Source organism: Mytilus galloprovincialis, chromosome 4, assembly GCF_965363235.1.
Source record: "Mytilus galloprovincialis chromosome 4, xbMytGall1.hap1.1, whole genome shotgun sequence".
Classification (NCBI taxonomy): Eukaryota; Metazoa; Mollusca; class Bivalvia; order Mytilida; family Mytilidae; genus Mytilus; species Mytilus galloprovincialis.
Window position 1 is genome coordinate 76,908,125 of NC_134841.1, and position 19,198 is coordinate 76,927,322.

The 19,198-nt window shown below is 30.9% G+C and overlaps 1 protein-coding gene across 4 annotated transcripts in view; it reads right to left on the bottom strand.

The window, feature by feature from the left end:
* The window catches only part of LOC143072991 (1-phosphatidylinositol 4,5-bisphosphate phosphodiesterase epsilon-1-like), a 139,184-nt gene that overhangs the window by 36,081 nt on the left and 83,905 nt on the right, over positions 1-19,198 (bottom strand). For all 4 annotated transcript variants that reach the window (XM_076248195.1, XM_076248197.1, XM_076248198.1 and 1 more), the window contains 7 exons: positions 13,420-13,785; positions 7,287-7,436; positions 6,162-6,447; positions 3,197-3,453; positions 2,580-2,725; positions 1,089-1,338; positions 561-718 (listed from right to left, as the gene is read on the bottom strand). In XM_076248195.1, coding sequence (XP_076104310.1) covers positions 561-718; positions 1,089-1,338; positions 2,580-2,725; positions 3,197-3,453; positions 6,162-6,447; positions 7,287-7,436; positions 13,420-13,785 — 1,613 coding nt within the window. The remainder of the gene's footprint in view (positions 1-560; positions 719-1,088; positions 1,339-2,579; positions 2,726-3,196; positions 3,454-6,161; positions 6,448-7,286; positions 7,437-13,419; positions 13,786-19,198) is intronic.

Sequence of the window (19,198 nt, forward strand, 5' to 3'; positions counted from 1 at the left end):
TGTCAAAGTATTTACTTTGACCCTTTAATAAAAATATAAAAATTTCAAAAATTTTGAACCAACCGTTTTGTCAGAAAAATTACACTGGTTATATAGCAGTTTGACAAACACCAATTTTGATCATTGAGAAGCTTAATATTCCATTTACGTTCAGCTGACTTTACAGAGTTATCTCCCTGTAGTGTTAGGTACCACCTTATGTGCTCATTTATGAGTTTTTACCAATAATTCAATATTCTAAGTGATTATCTCCCTTATGTAGAACAATAAATACCTGATGCTATCTAGCCATCCCTCTTATCTCTTTGGTGTCTGGCATTTTTAAGAACCCTTAATCTTTTGATCATTTATTCTATTGAGGCTGATAGCTTTGCTGTCAAGCAGGAATCATATTTTTTTATTGAACATTTTTTAACAAAAATTTTCAGAACTCTGAACCATTTTTGGGAGAAGCTGTTAGCCATCAGTGAAATTAAAACTAACACTGATTTATGTTGCGAGAAAAAAAAATTAAAGTAGGTCCAAGTGCTATCTCTTATGAATTTATATTTAATGATTACCTCTGGCAGTCTTCTTCTCGTCTCCGCTGACCATGGCTATGAAATAAAGCTATATCACTTAAAACAATATGAGCTTGTTTTAGCTTATCCATATTCAGTAGACCTCCAACTCCAATCCTTGTCATGAACCTATCTTCCCCATTGTAGTCAGATATAAACTGATGAAAAAACAAATGATAATATTATTGTTCATGTAAATATTGATGGAAGTTGACCGTCTAGCAGACAATCTGAGCCTCAAATATCAGTTTTTGGTCCTTTTTTTGTTTGTTTATAGCACTTCAAATTTTTAATAAGCTTTGGATTTTTAAATATTTTGGCCTCAAGCATCACTGAAAAGGCATTGATTGTCAAAATGCTAATCAAGTGCTGAAAAAATAGGACTGTTTATGTAACTGTCTTATTGGCATTCATACTACTCTTCATATTTTTATATAAAAGAAAAAAAGAGTAATATGCAAGTTCATTATTCATGAAAAAATTAAATGAACATAAAATTGATATGTAGGTCAACAAGTTGAATCATACCTCCAGGGACTGGTTTTCTTCAGCAGGCAACACAATCACACTTGGAAGTGTAATAAACAATGCACGTAAATCTCTCAAAAATCCTCCGAAAAAAGGTACAACTTTGCATTCTGGGATATCAAGAGATCGACTGAGAGCTTCTTTGTATTCATTGGTCATTTGTCTGGTCAACAAAGCAGAGACTAAGAAATGAAGAGTAGACAAGTCTTCTTCAGGTATAGATAACCAAAAGGGCCTCAGTTTTTCTGATCTGAAATAAAATGTAAAAATCAAAAACTTGTCTCTCTGCCTAAGGTTACAGAATATAGAATCAACATTAAATATAATGATTGTATAGCAATATCGCATTGATTTTGATAAATGTATTTCTCTAATTCTTAGCCGATTTATAATTTTCCTAACCTGTTGATTATTTTTATTTAATCAACGTGTGGTTCGTTTGATTTCAGATATTTATTGGTCGAAATTCGATTATGACGTCAAATTTTCTTGCTTCTCTTCTGAATTTCCTACTGTGACATCATAAAAAAAAGGTGACCATGCCTGATGACGTCACATAAAAGGAACACATCTTTTCAGAAGAAGGAATAAGTTTGCCTGCATACTGCATAAAAATCATTAGAGAAACTGATTCTACCACCAAATCTCGTGTAATACGATATTTCTCCACTCTCAACAGTTAAATTTTAACTATTTAAAATTTAACTGTCTGGAGTGGATAAATATCGTATCACACTTGATGCAGTGGTAGAATCTATATTTATCCACTCAACACATTTTCGAGGTGAATCATGTGAGGCTTAATAGTATCAAGTATTCAATTCAGAACAAGTGAAACTGTGAGCTACTGCTCACTGATGATACCCCCGCCGCAAGTGGATAATATTAATAGTGTAAAAATATGCAAGTGTTCGGTAAACAGGAAGTTGTCGAGTGATGAATCTGAAAACGCATCAGGTATAGCTGACTTATATAAATCCTGAAACCAAATTTCAGAAATCCTTGTATTGTAGTTCCTGAGAAAAATGTGACGAAAATTTTCAACTTGGCTATCATGTGTAAAATCATACAAGTGTTCGGTCAAGTGATCAATCTGAAAACGCATCACACTGTATAGCTGACTTAGATAAACCCTGAAATCAAATTTCAGAAATCCTTGTATTGTAGTTCCTGAGAAAAATGCAACGAAAGTTTCATGGGACGGACTGACTGACAGACTGACGGACGGACTGACGGACGGACTGACGGACTGACAGACAGAGGTAAAACAGTATACCCCCTTTTTTGAAAGCGGGGGTATAATAACAAAATTACAAGTCAAAGTACCAGACACATAAAAGTTTAAGTTTTCAATACTGCCTGTTAAATGCATGTGTCTTAATCATGTTTATAGATTGGATTCTTCTCCAATTGTTCACTGAATATTCATCATTGAGATTTGCATAGGCCACTATTTCCCTTAGACTTCAGGTCAACATTTTGAAAACTTACTTGAGTCCGGCCACAATTTCCATGGTTGTGTTAAAGTTACCAATACACCAACAATAGAAGGCAAGTCTGAGGATACATGACAAAATAGCTTTTCTGTTCTCAAATGTAGGTTGGGTAATGATCAGTTGTGTGACCCAGGAACTAACCTTAAATAAACAATTATGAATTATTTTATGTTTTAATGATGAAGTAGCATTGAATGGATACTTTCAATTTGTTTAGCATGCCTCTTATTTTTCTTTGCTGGCAGTTGGCCGTTCCACATAAATTTTGTCTCAGTTGAACTTTTTAATGTCCATGAGGAGCAGGATGAGCACCAGAGATCCTCCCTTGTTTGTGGTGGCGTTCCTGTTGCTCAGTCTTTGTTTTTTTTTTTTGTTGTGTTTTATGTATTGTTGTAGTTTTTCGTTTTTTGCAATAGCAAATGTCAGTTTGTTTTTGATTTATGAGTCTAAATTCCACTTGGATATCTCTTGCTTCTCTTTTAAATGCACTGGATATGGCAGTAAAACAGTGAATATCAACACAACCAAGATGTAAGCTACGTCTTCTAAAACTCCCATTATGAGTGAAACCCAACATAAAATAAAACTCAAAATTATGTATTATTATCTGACCTCATTAAATCTCTGTATGAGATCTTCAACACTGGAGTTCTTCCTGTTCACAACTGATCCTCGTGTCAGGTCAGTAGTAACCTGTCGTATGTAGTGTGATGGTAAAATACTGTTAAACAATCCATGTTCAACATTTGTTAACATGATGGCAACTTCTTCTGGGAAGTGTAGCCTCTTTCTGAGATGTTCTAATTCCTTGGAGTACCGTGAGCCTCCATGGATGGCTGGTCGTAAAAGCGAAGGTTTACAATGAAAATCTGAAACAAAAACAATATTCTTCTTTTATTGACTTTATGGCAACTCATCTTATATTTCATATATTTTGTTGGGGTACCAGTTTCTTTACATTGAGGAAAATATATCCAAATTCTGCATACAAGCCTATAGAAAATTTATATTTTGTTGAACATTAAAATTTGTGGTACACATATACCAATGAATCCATGAAAATTTGTATTTCGCCAATGCAATAATAATACAGGAAGCATTTTCTAGGTAACAAGCCTGTTGGATGGATGGATAACGGAAAATTTTTTCCATGGAGTATCATTAAAAGTAAGACAGGCCGGTTCAATATTTTCCTTGATAATGGTCATGTCAATATTACTATATAATAACAGAAAATACAACTTTCTGAATGAATGGTAATGTGACACAAAATGAAGACCAAACTATTGACAGAAATGTATCAAATTCAATGCAATTAATCTTATTGTCAGTTTCTAGTATGGATTTAAGGATGAAATAAACATGTTTTAGGTGACCAGAATTGGTTTATTTATGAATCACTGTCTAACAATTTTACAAAGAAAACTTCTAGGTACATGTACTATATATGACGCATGTTTTACAGTGTTTTATTTCAAATATTTTAAAACAACATTTGAAACATTTGCAAAAGATTGAAGAAACCAAAAAGGCAAAACCAAACAATGATTATAAAATGAACAACAAAGCATTGCAAGGAAACTTAAAATGAGCAAGATGAAAATCCCAAAAACCCAAAGTTGAAACAAGGTACTCTGGAAATATGAGCAGTTTACTGTTCACTTATCACGTTTTTAATTACAAAACTTAGGATAAATAACAAAGAAAGAAAGAAGGGTCCATCTATGGCAAGTAAAATGTATCTGTATTGAGGCTTTAAGCTATGACACATACATATGCACTTTTATAGTTGAGAGAAGCATCAAGTGGTTTACAAAACTTAAGTGAAATGAGAACCTTTATTTGACCATTATATGATTTATAACCCTTAATTGTTCAGTTCTTTCTTATTTGGTGAATGTGTGTGTGTTTAGTTAATGGTTGATATAAAAAAAACAATTATCTTTTTAAATACCAGGATATTAGCAGAAAGGCTATAATCTTTTTATGTCCAGTAGCTCAAAGTAAAGCATAATAAATAGACACCTTTTTCTATTTTCATTCTCCTCTTTGTACCGTTTACCTTATCTTTTTTTCTGTTGAATCAGACTATTCATTAATCGCTTCAGAGTTGTACTGAACAACTTGACTTCTTAATTTCTAAAGAAGACAAACTCATTCAAGACGGATCATATTTCTGATTTACATTTATTTTGCAACATTTGCCAAAGATTTATTAAACATTACAAGTAAAATCATAATTTTAAAATGAATATTGACTTTACTTAAAGTTAAAGTCACGTAGGTAAATAAATATTGTAAAAAAAACTTCAGTTTTATATGTGTTTGAACAAGAAAGTATGTGAAAACCAAAACAAAAGTGTGAAGATAAGCTATACAATTTAATATCATAATACAAATATGTACAATATGATATCATGAAATATTCAAACACACTTGTGCCCTAGTCAAGTGGTTACAATCCTATTAGCCTTTATGATCTCTTTACTTCTCAAGTACAATAAATAAATGTTTTAACTCTAAGAACTTAATTAAGACATTGAGATTCCTATTGTGGACAAGACTCTTTATAAATCTTTGTTTACTGATTGAACACTACAGATTTATCTCTAAAGGTCAAAACTGAGGATTTTTGTTGTTTTATCTTATTTCAGCTTTACTGAATGGTAATGAAGGGGTTTAAAAGGTTTTGAAAAATTTAGAAATTTGACTCCATTTCAGATTTTATGAATCATATGGGTTAAAAATGTATGTCCATGATGTTGAACCTTGTGATGTTGCATCAGGACATTTCTTTTTCTTATTCATATCAATTCTGATGTTATTTTACACCCCCTGAATTCTTAGTCTAGCACTTCCTTGTCCTGCCAAAAATTTGATTTTTTTTTTTTTAAATCATTACTTGTTTACAGATCAGATCTCTGTTATTTTTACAGTCTATTCCATTCGGTGTGTAGGTAAAGGTAATATCTCTTGTTAGCTTGCTTGCTAGCTGAACCGTGATGTCATTATTAGGTAAGGTATACTACCCTTCTTTTGAAGTAGCCTATAGTACTACAGACAGATAGATTGGTTATTTGTCGGACTAGTCTTCTTCTAAAGGAGGGTAATTTACCTCACAAAATAATGACTTCACAGATCAACTAGCAAGTAAGCTAACCTTATCACTTTTGCCTAAACTCTCAATGGAATCGCTGTAAATCTCTTCCCGAAGAAGACTAAACAAGTATCTATTGTTTATGAGGATTTCTCAGCAAACTCGCTGTTCCCTTTGGTCTTTTGTGGATAGTTGTCTCATTGGCAATCATACCACATCTTCTTTTTTATATATTCAATGCTGTGAATTCATTCAAGTTTGCAGCATCAATTTCCTTGGTTCAATAATAACTTACTTTTTCTTCTGTAGATTCTAATTACTTAGCATTTGTTTTCTTTGAATTAATTATAGCAAAAACACTTTTGCAGTTATAATACAGCTTCTATCTAAGACCTTAATAATTCCTGAAAACTATAACTCTTGGTTGACATTGTCCAGTGAATCCATTTAAATTAACCAACCCTTTTTTATAGGACTTACCAAAGTCAAAACTATCTCTACGTAAAGTCCCATTATTAAGATATCTACCATCCATGTCTAAGGCATCCCATAATACGGCTGTCACAGACTTCAGATTTTCTAGTGAGGACATAGTAAGATTCCATGGTTTACTTCCCCTGAATTCTAAGTCCAGTCCATCATGATACTTTCCACTGCCTGGATTAAAATCTTGTAACTCTTTAATACTGTGTGACTTAGCCAAAATTTTGGATTTGTTGTCAAGAAGGACAACTCTGTCAGTGCCAACCCCAAACATTCTTGTAATCTGTAATATTGAAACTTTTGTTTTGTTATTTATATCATTACAGAGAAATAAATGAATGTTTTCTTTGTTTAAAGGGAACTTGCAACTGATTTATAATTTACAGAAATTAAAATTTTCCAATAAATACAAAGAGTCCCCATGTAAATATGTATTGAAGACAAAATTCAAAGATGTAAATACTGGTGTCTGAAGAAGGTCTTTTGAAAGATTTAAAATACTTTTTGAACTTTGAATTCAAGATGCATTTTCATATATCCTCAGTTCTGTTACAAATTTACATAAAGAATATTAACTTAAGGGCATACGATACAGTTACAGTGGAGGTAGTGCTGTTGCTAAAGTGAAATGTTATTTTCACGACGTCAAACTGTGACTTATCAGGAAAAGATGCAGTTTTCGACTGATTTTTATCATTCAAATTGATTTAACTTGAAAACGAGTTCATGGACCCCTCTTTTTTAAAATGACATTTTGTTTGATTACGTAAGAAGATTATGTGTACCAATTTTCATGAAAACGTAAATAGTGCAATTTTTTTAAATTTGATAAATATACAGCAAAAAATGAAATTTTTTCTACATTTACGAACAATTGATAAATTTGAGTTATTTCTTAACAAAACAAATCATAAATTTATAGGATACTTATATGAAAGAGAAATTACAAATAATTTAACAAAAAACAGACCGTGTTTATCTTTCAAAACAAAAAAAAAGTCTAATCTTTCCGTCATCAAATCCTAAATTATGAATGTGAATGAGGTCATTTTAGAAAGACTATACCTTAAAATCTTGTGTCATATCAGGCCTTTTAGAAAACCATTTTCAAACCAAATTTACCTTTTTCTGAGCATTTCCTCTGAGTAATTCTTTGACTTGGTAAAGTTTACAGCCATGAGCAGGTAAATTTTTACATATCTTTATATAGTGCTGTTTTAACTTGATTTCACTATCATAATGAGGTGTGTGCCATAACTTCTTCTGTTTTTCCTGCAAAAAAAAACAAAACACTACGTATGTAAGTAAGGGTTCTGACAATAAGTATCTGAGGAATTTGGTTAGGAGGTGTCAATGAGTTACAAGAGGAAATCAGGTGCTCTGCAGGGCGCAGCTTTATACGACCACAGAGGTTGAACCCTGAACAGTTGGGGCAAGTTGGACACAACATTCAAGCTTGATACAGCTTTGAATTTGGATTGTGATTAAATAGTTGACACAGCATAGGTTTCTGACATAGAACATGTAGAATGAATGAGATCTAATGAACTTCAATTTTTTGGGGGGTTTTGAGCAATACACTAACTATGCTGTTGAATATTAATCCCTTCAAAAAAAAAATATTTGAAGAAATTTTCTTTTTACTTTCTGAAATTTGTAATGAGAAAAAACGAAACCCATTCAAATTGTTATTTCCTCCCCGTCCCCATTTTTTTCACATCCCCCTTTCCCTTTTTCCAAAAATAATCTCAATTCAAATTTCTAATGGAGTAAGCAACAATAACTACTCATTTAAATACGTCATAAAATATTAAAATATAAAATGACATACAATCATGCTTAAAATTAATAGCAACTTCTAAAAATAAATTTACAGTTAATCATCTTAAGACAATCAATATTTCTTAATACATGTACATAATTTCAAGCAGTGCAACGAAGGTAATCAAATATATATATAACAGTAATAAAAGTGTATTCTTGGATTACTTCGTTTTTAAATTGTTTAAATAGTCCTTTGACTGGAAAAACCCTTGTTTTTTCCCCCTTTTTTGCCCCTTATTGCTAAATGATTTCAGCCATGCGTATAAGCATCTCTTTTCAGTATGGAAATTTGTGGTATAATTTTAGAGAGATTTATACACTTAAACATAAGTTATTGACTGGTAACTGAAAAAAATGCTTATTTCGACCCCTTTTTTGGACCCTTATTCCTAAACGTTTGGGACATAACCCCCAAAAACCATCCCATGCTTCCTTTTGTGGTATTAAACCTTCTTATTAAATTTCATAGAGACCCATTCACTTAAACTAAAGTTATTGTCCAGACACCAAACCTGTATTCTGACAACAACGACGATGCAGACGACAACATCATACCATTATACAATTCCCCCAAAAATTTGATTGGTCGTATAAAAAGAGGTCATAGTGTGAGGGCTTCCAAATTTGCTTTTTTCTTGTTTTTTTAAAAAATTTTTTTCAATTTTACAATATTAGACAAAAGCTGTATTCGAAGGGGATATCTGATTTCCGATGTAAACCTCTCTATGGTCATTTCAAAAGCTTCTGTAATCATTTGAATGTTTATGACCAGGTAGCGTGACGCATAATAGTTCCTCTTTTCTTGGGAGACGTAGCTTACCTAGGTAGCGTATACCATGTTGGAATTCGAGAAAAACGCGAAATAGGACGTTATAATTTGACGCTTTTTCATTGCTAGAAACAACGTCATAGAGCTTTTATGTCACTACCAAGTTGCGTTAGCTGATGCGCATAAACAATAGGCTGTTTGGTCTTTAACTAAGCATTTTATAAAATCATTTTCATAGATAACTGTATTGTTTTTCACAACAAAACTAAAATGTGATCTAAATACAGGTAGTACTCCATTATTTTCAAGCACTAACTTATCAAAATGTACTGTGATTTTGAATTGATATCTATCTTTACTAAACAATATCTTTCAAAAGACATTTTAAGATAGTTGGTATTTTCTCTTTTGAACAGTATATATAAAGTCACCATAGAAAAATCATTTACATCCTTTAACACTGACCCCAAAAAATGCACATGCACATGGTTGTGCTGCACAAATAAGTAATTTAGCAAATAAGATATGTTTAAACCCAACTTGAGTAAAGCATTACGAGATCACTGTTGTAGTTTCAGGGACAGACAAAAAGTAGGGGAATTATAAAAATCACAGATAACATCTTATACTTTCAAAGAATAGATGAAAAAAGTATATATTAACAAAAGGCCTTTAATATAGCATATTTATACAAGACAGATAAGATTCATCTGAAAAGGACTATCATCAATAAAATATTTATTTACACCTAACTCACAGCTATATTTAAATCTTTATTAAAGAATTTTAGTATGAAGAACAGCAATAAATGTTGAAGGAATCCTATGGTTGCATATAATTGCCTACGACTCCACTTCATTTGAACTTTGGTGGATAGTTGTTTAATTGATAATCATACCACATCTTCTTATTATTATAATAATGGTATTTGTCATTTAAGGAACTTGTGCTTATGGCAGATCTTTGAAAGTCTCTGATAAATTTATTAAAAAAAGTTGTGCCTATTTATAGAGCTGTTACATATTGAAGATACTTGTCATTTGATGAAGACTATGTTTACCTATAGATGTCCCCGAGATGTCTTTTGGTGTTTGCTTTGTGAAGTTATACTGTCATATTGATGTACATGCCACATCTCCCTTTACTCTTAAATGTGTACTTACATAGTTGAATGTGTAATTAAAGTCCATTTTCAGTAATTAACCTCTGACCATATCAGTTATCAATTTCAAGATTTTTTTCAAATAACCTGGTCAGTTACTAGTTTTATCACAAGTTTGCTTGGATTAAACAGAATGATAACTAAAATTTTGTTTATTTTATAGGTAAATTTTAACATTGACAATTGAAGAGAAATTTAAAAGATATAGATCTGAAATCTCCTAAAAAGTAAAAGTTTAAAAATCTAAGTGCATCATACATAATACTCTAATTTGCTTTGTGCTTTAAAAAAAATCTCTTACACATCATTTTCCATTTGCAGAAATAAAATTGAGAATGGAAATGGGGAATGTGTCAAAGAGACAACAACCCGCCCAAAAAAAAAACAACAGCAGAGGGTCACCAACAGGTCTTCAATGTAGCGAGAAATACCCGCACCCGGAGGCATCCTTCAGCTGGCCCCTAAACAAATATATACTAGTCCAGTGATAATGAACACCATACTAATTTCCAAATTGTACACAAGAAACTAAAATTAAAATAATACAAGACTAACAAAGGCCAGAGGCTCCTGACTTGGGACAGGCGCAAAAATGCGGCTGGGTTAAACATGTTTGTGAGATCTCAACCCTCCCCCTATACCTCTAACCAATGTTATAGGAAAACATTTAAATTTCTCTTCAAAAGTAGAAAACCTACTTTTTCCATTATGCATATGAAAATATGAAAGTGTTGGTTAACATTATCAGATTATTACATGGCATTTTTCATATCGCATGTATTATCAGCCCTAGGTTCAATATCAGCCCAAGAGCCGCATGGCTCGAGGGCTGATATTGACCGAGGGCTGATAATACATGCGATATGAAAAAATGACATGTTATGATCTTTTTATCATATGCTTCAACAGTAAAGAAAAATTACAGATTCATATAATGATCCTTTTAGAAAAGAAGTTCAAAGAGTGAAAAGTTCAGGGACGTCGGACCCAAATTTTGGTACATTCGATATGAGTCTTTCTAACATATGCCTCAACAGAGAAAAAAAAAACATTTTAACATGGACGAATCGATAAAAAAAAATAATTCAACAATATACATAATGAACATTGTTTGGAAAAGTCAACCTTTTTTAAAATAACTTTCTAAATTATGTTTGTAACTTTTAAAAAATGCATTTATTAAATAAATAATTTTTTTTTTTTTATATTATTTTACACAATATATTTTCCAGTATCCAAATATTTGTTTTGTACACTACTTTGTAATGTTTTTCACTGAAAACGTAGTATTGAGGTGTATTTTCCGGAATTTGCCGAGTATCACCGGAATGCCATGTGATAACGTTACGGAAAGGCATGTGATAACAATCGAAGCATGTGATAAACTTTTCATATCAGCCCGCTAAGCACTATTGGAAAAAATATGAAATATACGTTAATTTAATGCTATTATCATACGGTAAAATTCATATGTTATTTAGTCTAAGTATATGATAATTGAATTTATTATACCTCAGTTATCATTTTCTATATAAAATAAGTAAACAATATTTTCACTATTTTACAAATTGCAAGTGTCAAACAATTTAACCAGTCAATAATTTCCCACTATTTGACCTCCGTGAAACTGTTTGATCGCAAGCATCTTATATTTCAGGAAATTTCAAATGCAGCTATGGGTTTGGATATTTTGTTAAGAATACAGCCAGAGTTAGTCAACGTCACATTTAATCTATTGTACCTAAGGATGACATCAGTGCAGGACGTAGCTTTAGAATTTAGAATATATATATGAAATAAACATGAAACAGTATGGTTGTGTTCTGTTACGATAGTCGATAGGTGGTTTAGCCTCAATATCTATTGTCTGTTGTTTTTTTTTCAATATTAAATCACTTACTGACTGGATATTTGTTGAATAGTTAGTTTTAAATATTGTCCCCTCGGACACAACTATTGCCCTCAGCTACTCATCAGGGCAATAATTGTACCTCAGGGACAATAAACTTACTATTCCCCTTATACCCAGTCAATAAGTATAAAATATGTATAGGAGAATAAGAAATTTTAGGACCATAAGGAAAAAGTCTCTGATAACTCTAGCAAATAAATTTTGATACTGATGTTTCATGTAAATTAGAGAAGTTCCTTCAGTTATTCAAATTATATGAACCTAAGAGTAAATTCATGTTTGAATGTAAAAGGAGTACAGATGTACTTTGCTAAAACTCATATTGAAAGGTCAAGGATTTAATATTCATGAAACGATGTACCTATGAATCAGGCATATATACTTTTATTTTAATTCACATATATAAGGAAAATACATCAAATTTAAACATAATTTTATTGATGAGAATCTTGTCTGGCTTGCAATAAAAAAATTTTAATACATGAATAAGACTTTTCTCATTTTTATGAGTTTTACTATATACCATTTATAAGTTCAATATGGTTTGCTTTCAAAATATATTTCTAACATTTTTATATGGAAAAAGGTTTGAAACATGACAGTGAATATAGGAACTAAATTTCTTTCATTTTTTTTCTTTTTCTCTTTTATGTATAATCTGTTTTAAATCTGTTGTAAACTCAGGGGCGGATCCAGCCTTTTTAAAAAGGGGGGGTTCCAAACCCAGAGTAAAGGGGGGTTCCAGCTATATGCTCCCATTCAAATGCATTGATTGGCCAAAAAAAAAGGGGGGTTGCAACCCCCGGAACCCCCCCCTCTGGATCCTCGCCTGAAACTATACTTTAATTTGGAAAATAAAAATATTGTATTGAATTGTATGTATTATAGAATTGTTAATATCTAAGTGTATAGATTTGTTTTGTTTTAAAGATATTCAGGAAGTAAAATTAACATAGACTCATTAACAACAATCATTTCTATCCTTGAACAACTTAATCTATTTATGTTTAACATTATATACATGTGGTTAAAATCTTAATGGCATACATTATAATGACCTTACATAATTATTAACAATAAGAACAGTAATGTTTGGTCATTTTTTTTTCAATGCAATAAGGAAATAACAATGTGCAGTTGGAGACATTTTTAAATAAGATTTCTGTTATTTAACCAAAATACAAGAAAATAAATGTGTACAGGTAGTAGTTGTTGCCAGCTTTATATTGCTAGAGTTAAATACAAAAAAAAAAACTCTTATTGCCACCAGCCCAGCACCATCAATGGCTTGTATTAAAGGTTTGTGTAGAACCACTTTAAGGGCTACAGTAAATAAAATAATGAAAGATACCAGGATTAAAATTTTGTACACCAGATGCATATTAAAAGACTTATGACACTGGAGAAAAAAATGTTAAAAAAGGCCAAATAAAGTATGAAGTTGAAGAACAACTAGGATCCAAAAGTTTTACAGATTAATGCATTCATGATTCTGAGCCACATGATAAGGCTTTACCAATTTTTTTTTACACACACTTTGTTGGTGATTTTAAATGTCTAACTTTTGAGTATCAATATCTATAATTACCTGTATTAGCCATCCTATCTTTTTGGAGGATACTAAGTCTGGAGGAAGGTACTTGGTCAGATCAATTTCACCGTTAGAATCCACCTCATTGTCGCTAATGCAGGTCAATTGTCGGATGATTCTACCTTTACTTCTCCGAGTACTTGTTATTCTGCTGGCACATTTGCTACGTATAAGTTCCTTCCTACGACGTAGATTTTCTTGTGGGTCGTTAATTCTGAATTGTAATTTCTGATGAATTTCTTTAATGTTGGCTTGTGCATCATTTTCTGGCCATGCTTCTTCAATATGTAGCTGGATACTGGCTAAAGTAGCTGCTTCCTCTTTGGTACATGGAAGCTCTCCACTCACAACCAATTTCTGAAGCTGAAAAGAACAAAAAATTGAATTTAAAATAAATTAAACTGTTAAATAGATAGTCTCTTTATGTTTTCAAGTTTATGTCTTTCAATCTGCTTGTGACTTTTTCATCTTTGCTAGCAATCCAGACCCTGTAATACCCATGTATAATTATTGGTAAACCAAGAGGGTGCACATTTCAAACAACTCGAAAATGATAATTAGTTCAAAGAAACGAAATTTTTCAAAGTTACATAATAGTTTTCCATCTGCTTCTTCAGATCTACTGAAAAATCAGCTGACTTTGATAGCCTGAAATTGCTACTCCAAAAATCACTGAAACTCACTGCTTTGAAGTATATACTGAATTATCTTGATAATTAACCTCATTATATATATATAGAAGTCTAATATTCTCCACATTCAGCAGACCAATAGTGATAGTGCTTTGAATTTCAGGCTGCAAACCTGTGCTCCTTACATACCAAGTTTTATGACTTTTCGAAATCAAAAAAACATATATGCTGTGGATTCATTATAATTCGTTGGATATAAATTTTCTTGGGTTTAGTTGGTACAGGTGAACCCCGAATTCAAATGTTCAACAAATTACATATTAAATATAGTATAACAATACTAAGGCTAAATTGTTTGCAGAGACTGGAAAATCCACGAAATCGAATATCCACCATAATGCAATCCTCAATCCACAAAAATTGATACCCACAAAAATAAATGAATCCACAGTATTTAAAAGATTAATTTCTTCAAATCTAATATATCTGAAACAATGAGAATTAACAAACCAAGTAGCAAAATCAAAATTGATGATTCTGCCTGTATAATCAAAAATATTCAGGTCATTTAAACCGAGGTAATTGACAGCAAAGAAACAATAAAAACCCATCAGAAGTTGAAGAAAAACCTACAATACCATGGCAAAAACAAAATAAATTTTCATTTGTATCAATTTTTTTTTTGTAGGTAAAAATCAATTTACCACTTATATGTTTTAAACAGAAACATTTTAAATAAGTAACTGAAAAAATAGATCTCATGAGTATCATTCGAGTAGCAAATAAATCAGAAAGCAAATAAAATCAATATTGCTATAAATGTGGCTGTACAAAAGCAAGCTATCTGATTTGTTTGTTATTTGTCTCTGTTTGAATGTTGGTTTTTTCTTTTGCTTTCATTATTCTCATTAATGAAACACAAAATGGGAAAATGAATAGCAGATTCCTAAACTACACTACAAAGAGAAAAAGCGATATAAGTTTGGCTGAGATCTGATAGGTAGTTTATGATGATCGAGATGTAATATAAAGACAGAGATCCGATACACAGACAAGATGAATAGTACATGTACTAGCATCAAACTTTTGAAATTTGTGTTTCATCATCTGCCATATAACTTATTACACAGAGACTGATTTCTTTTGACATGCAATGCACCACACAGACCATTTAGAAAAATGCTCAGACAAGTTTAATCATACAATAAATATAGATTCTTACATTGATACCAGTGGATTATCGGATTTATCCAATCGAGATAGTTAAATTATCAATTTTAAAGTTCGAGCCGCCTCGGCGAGTACTTTAAAATTTATAATTTAACTATCGAGATTGGATAAATCCGATAATCCACGAGAAACTATGTAAGAATCTGTTTCTCTAATGATTAAAACGACATTTTCTTATTTTGTCACAAGTTACCGAAAATCCGGGCCCTTCGAGTGCCTTTTACATTGCACGAAGTTGTCAATTTCATTAACACCTGTTAACATATTTTGGTTCATCCAGTCAGCTAAAAAGGTCATGACCCTTAAAATCATCCAATGATCTTTTGAGATCACCAGCAACCACACGTTGATTAATTTTTTTTATACAATGGGTTCGGAAAGGGATAAATTTCCATAGAATTAGAGAAATAAATATATACTGAATTGCAGAGTCATATCCCTATTGAAAGTAAAGTCTTTGATCTTAATTATCTACAAACTTGTTTGGATTACAAAATTCACCTTACCAATCCTAATCCTTACTTAAAACCATAAACATAATATTACCTTTTCAAAACATATAGACTTATCCTAATACATAGTGCAGACTAAGCCAAAGATCCTATTAAAAGTACATTTCTTAATACATGGACCAGTAAAATAAAACCCTATTGAAACATGATTAATCATGCTCTTTTTAAAACATTAATGCAACATTGAGCGAATTTCTAACGATATAAGTTCTTAGATGATATGTCATATCTTCAAAGTGAAATAATTTTACAAATAAATTTTAGCCTATAATAAAGTATCATTTAATTGTTCATAACAATAAATAGTTTTAATTTATGTGAACATAAATTCTATTTTTTTAATTTAAAAAAAATACTGTTTGGAAATTGTCAAATATAAATGTATATTTTATTAATGTGACATGATTACTTACATGTGAACGACATGAACCATGTAAAACTGTTATTTTTTAACTTATTTTTTTAATTTGAAACGATGATATCTGGTGTTTATCATGTAGAGAAAAGTTATCAATAAAACTCTAAAAACCATTTACTTCAGAAGTAAAAACAATGAAAATGCTACACTTATATTGACTTGATATCTATCACCTGCATCAAACTCTTCTAATTTCTCTAAATTGTAGTTTACCTCTATATTATATTTTGCTATCCTTTAAAAACCCTCCTAAAATATAAAGCAAACATAACAAATTGTTCAGTGTATAAAAAGTGAAAACCTCAATCTTAATGGGGTTTTAGTTCAATGATAATCAAACATTATTATCGTTTTCTTTTTAAAATGATCCTTAAGGTTAACTGGGGTATTTATAAGAAATCTGATTACTTTGAGATCTCCAGTTCCATCAGTCCTTGCTGAAGTTGGGTATCAATGAAGTGATTGGACACATTGACCAGATAATCTGATGCTTCATGTAAAGAGAGTAAGAGTTTCTCTCTTCAAATCAGATCAACTTTACAACTACTCCCTAAGGGGTCTGCTGCGGTGGCCTTTTGCAAGAGCATAATTGTTCATAGTTGAAATTCTATCCAGTAAAAGGTAAGGGCCGGCCAAGCACAAAACGATAATTAAATAAAAATTATAAAAAAAGAAAGAATAATAAACAGGCTTTGAATTAAATAAAGAACAATCTTCACACTCCACACAAGGCATGATTCCAACACTGCTGAGTTATTTCACAAATCTTTAGAATAAGTAAACAATTTACTATGATAACTTATAAAGATCTCTAAATGTTTTAAAAGGTAAAATAAAATTTCAATAATACACCCATAACTTACCTGTCTTTTGCGTACTTTATCTTTCCTATGAACGTATCTGAACTTTTTATCCATCTAGCTAATAGATCATAATGTTGATTTTTGGTTATATCCTTTGATTTATATTAAAGATGTATAATCCTATACTGTTTATAATCCATTTCTAAATGATCCTTTATCTAATAGATATGACATCAAACACAATAACAATGTCCCTTAAAAATTGTTTTTTTTAACTGCTGTTACATTTATTAGTACGATACTACAGAAGAAACGAAAATCAAAACACGTGTTTTATTCCAATAAAGCTGTCACAAATTTTCCATTTAAATCCGTACATTTTTGCGGTCTCTTTTGTCCATCATGATAAGTACTATGTTTTGATTATTTTCCTTTTTCAATAATTTGCAGTTAAGTAAAATCAGTGACCCAAACTGTCGATTTCTATGGATTTCATAAAAATGATAATTTGATAAAATCAACATATGTAAACATTGTACTAACTCTTTACATTAAACATTTTTACTGGTCACAAACCGCAAATATAATTTCCGACAGATTCAAAACTTTTGTGAATTATTAGTATTCAGGTAATGAATGTGATTTAATGTATCATATTCCAAATTATAATTCTATACACCTGGTGTATTGGAACGTTTCTTTATCTTCTATCCGTAAAAACGGTCTGATAAAGCATTGATGTGCAAAGAATCAGACAATTTTACTCAAATACATTTTTTCGGTTGTTTAAATCCAACACGAATAAATCACCAAATATATAACCCTATCCATTTAATACCCAAAGCTAATTTTAAAAAACTTGACCTTAAAAAAATTAACAAATGATCCAGTTCGTAGGGTTTATTGTTTTAACACCTTTAGAACCTGTAAAGGTTACAATTAACTCATGGTCATAGATGCTCTTGTTTACAAGTTTGAACAACTATAATCAATTTTAGAAAACTGAATTAGTCTTCAATATAATCCACACATAAACTACTTCAAAACCATCTAAATCCGTGAAAAACTGATGAAATCCTGGAACCTGATTTACTTTATACTTCCAGCATAAAGAAAGAAATCCTGGATCTCGTCATTAGCATATTTTACAAACAACAGGTTTTCATACTCCTTCAAATTCGTTTGATTAATCGGGGAAATATTGACAGGAACTTTATTAAACAATTACCGAATGGCGAGTAAATTTACATGAAATCATAACCAAATATTTATTATCCGTCATTTACAACTCTCCAATTAAGGTAAGATTTATGCAGTCATTTTTCCTGATTATTTACCATGGGTACTTCAGGAGAAAATTAGGATGTTTGCACATCGTAAAGTGTCTCTGCTTTGGAAACCAAAATTAAAAGTTCATTAATTCTTTTGGATCACTTTGAAAACAATGATTTGACGAAAAATTGATGAATTTATAATATTAAAATTAGATCTCTTCTGATCATGCAAATATTAGAGAATCTTTGATGTTGTGATTGAAGTGCAATCTACTAAATGTAAAAAGTAATTTACGTAAACATAATGAGTTTAATCACGTTAAATCTTCCCTGGTGCAATGAATTCAATAAAATATATAAAGCAGCATATTGCATTATTTTTACTCAAAAAGTACAGGTCATCTGGCATGGTCAATCAGGCAGAAAATTTGAAATATTACTTTTTGATTACAAAATACCTAACATCTTTTATACATCAATATTTGAACAAATGTATTTGGATTTGATCCTTTGAAAATATAAATGTTTAATTCATTTCGACACAAAAAAAGTATACCTTAGTTCTTAGAGGTTTCAGAATTTGTGGGAATAATAATTATATGATATTTACAAAGCTTCAAATACTTTTTTTCATATTACTGTATGTATATATATATGAATAAATACAATTTAAGAGAATAAGGATTACATCTCTATTTTGAATATTGAGGTACATATTTGATTCATAATGTCTAAGCAGCTGCATGCAGACAGGTTTTCAGAATTTTTGAATATTTAAGGTTTTATTGTATACTGGTAATAATGGTAGGTATAATCAAGGATGTGTATTTTAACTGTACAAATCTAGAGTAGAATGTGGGTAAAAACAAAAATTGACAGAAGATTTCCATATATTGCCAAATTAGCT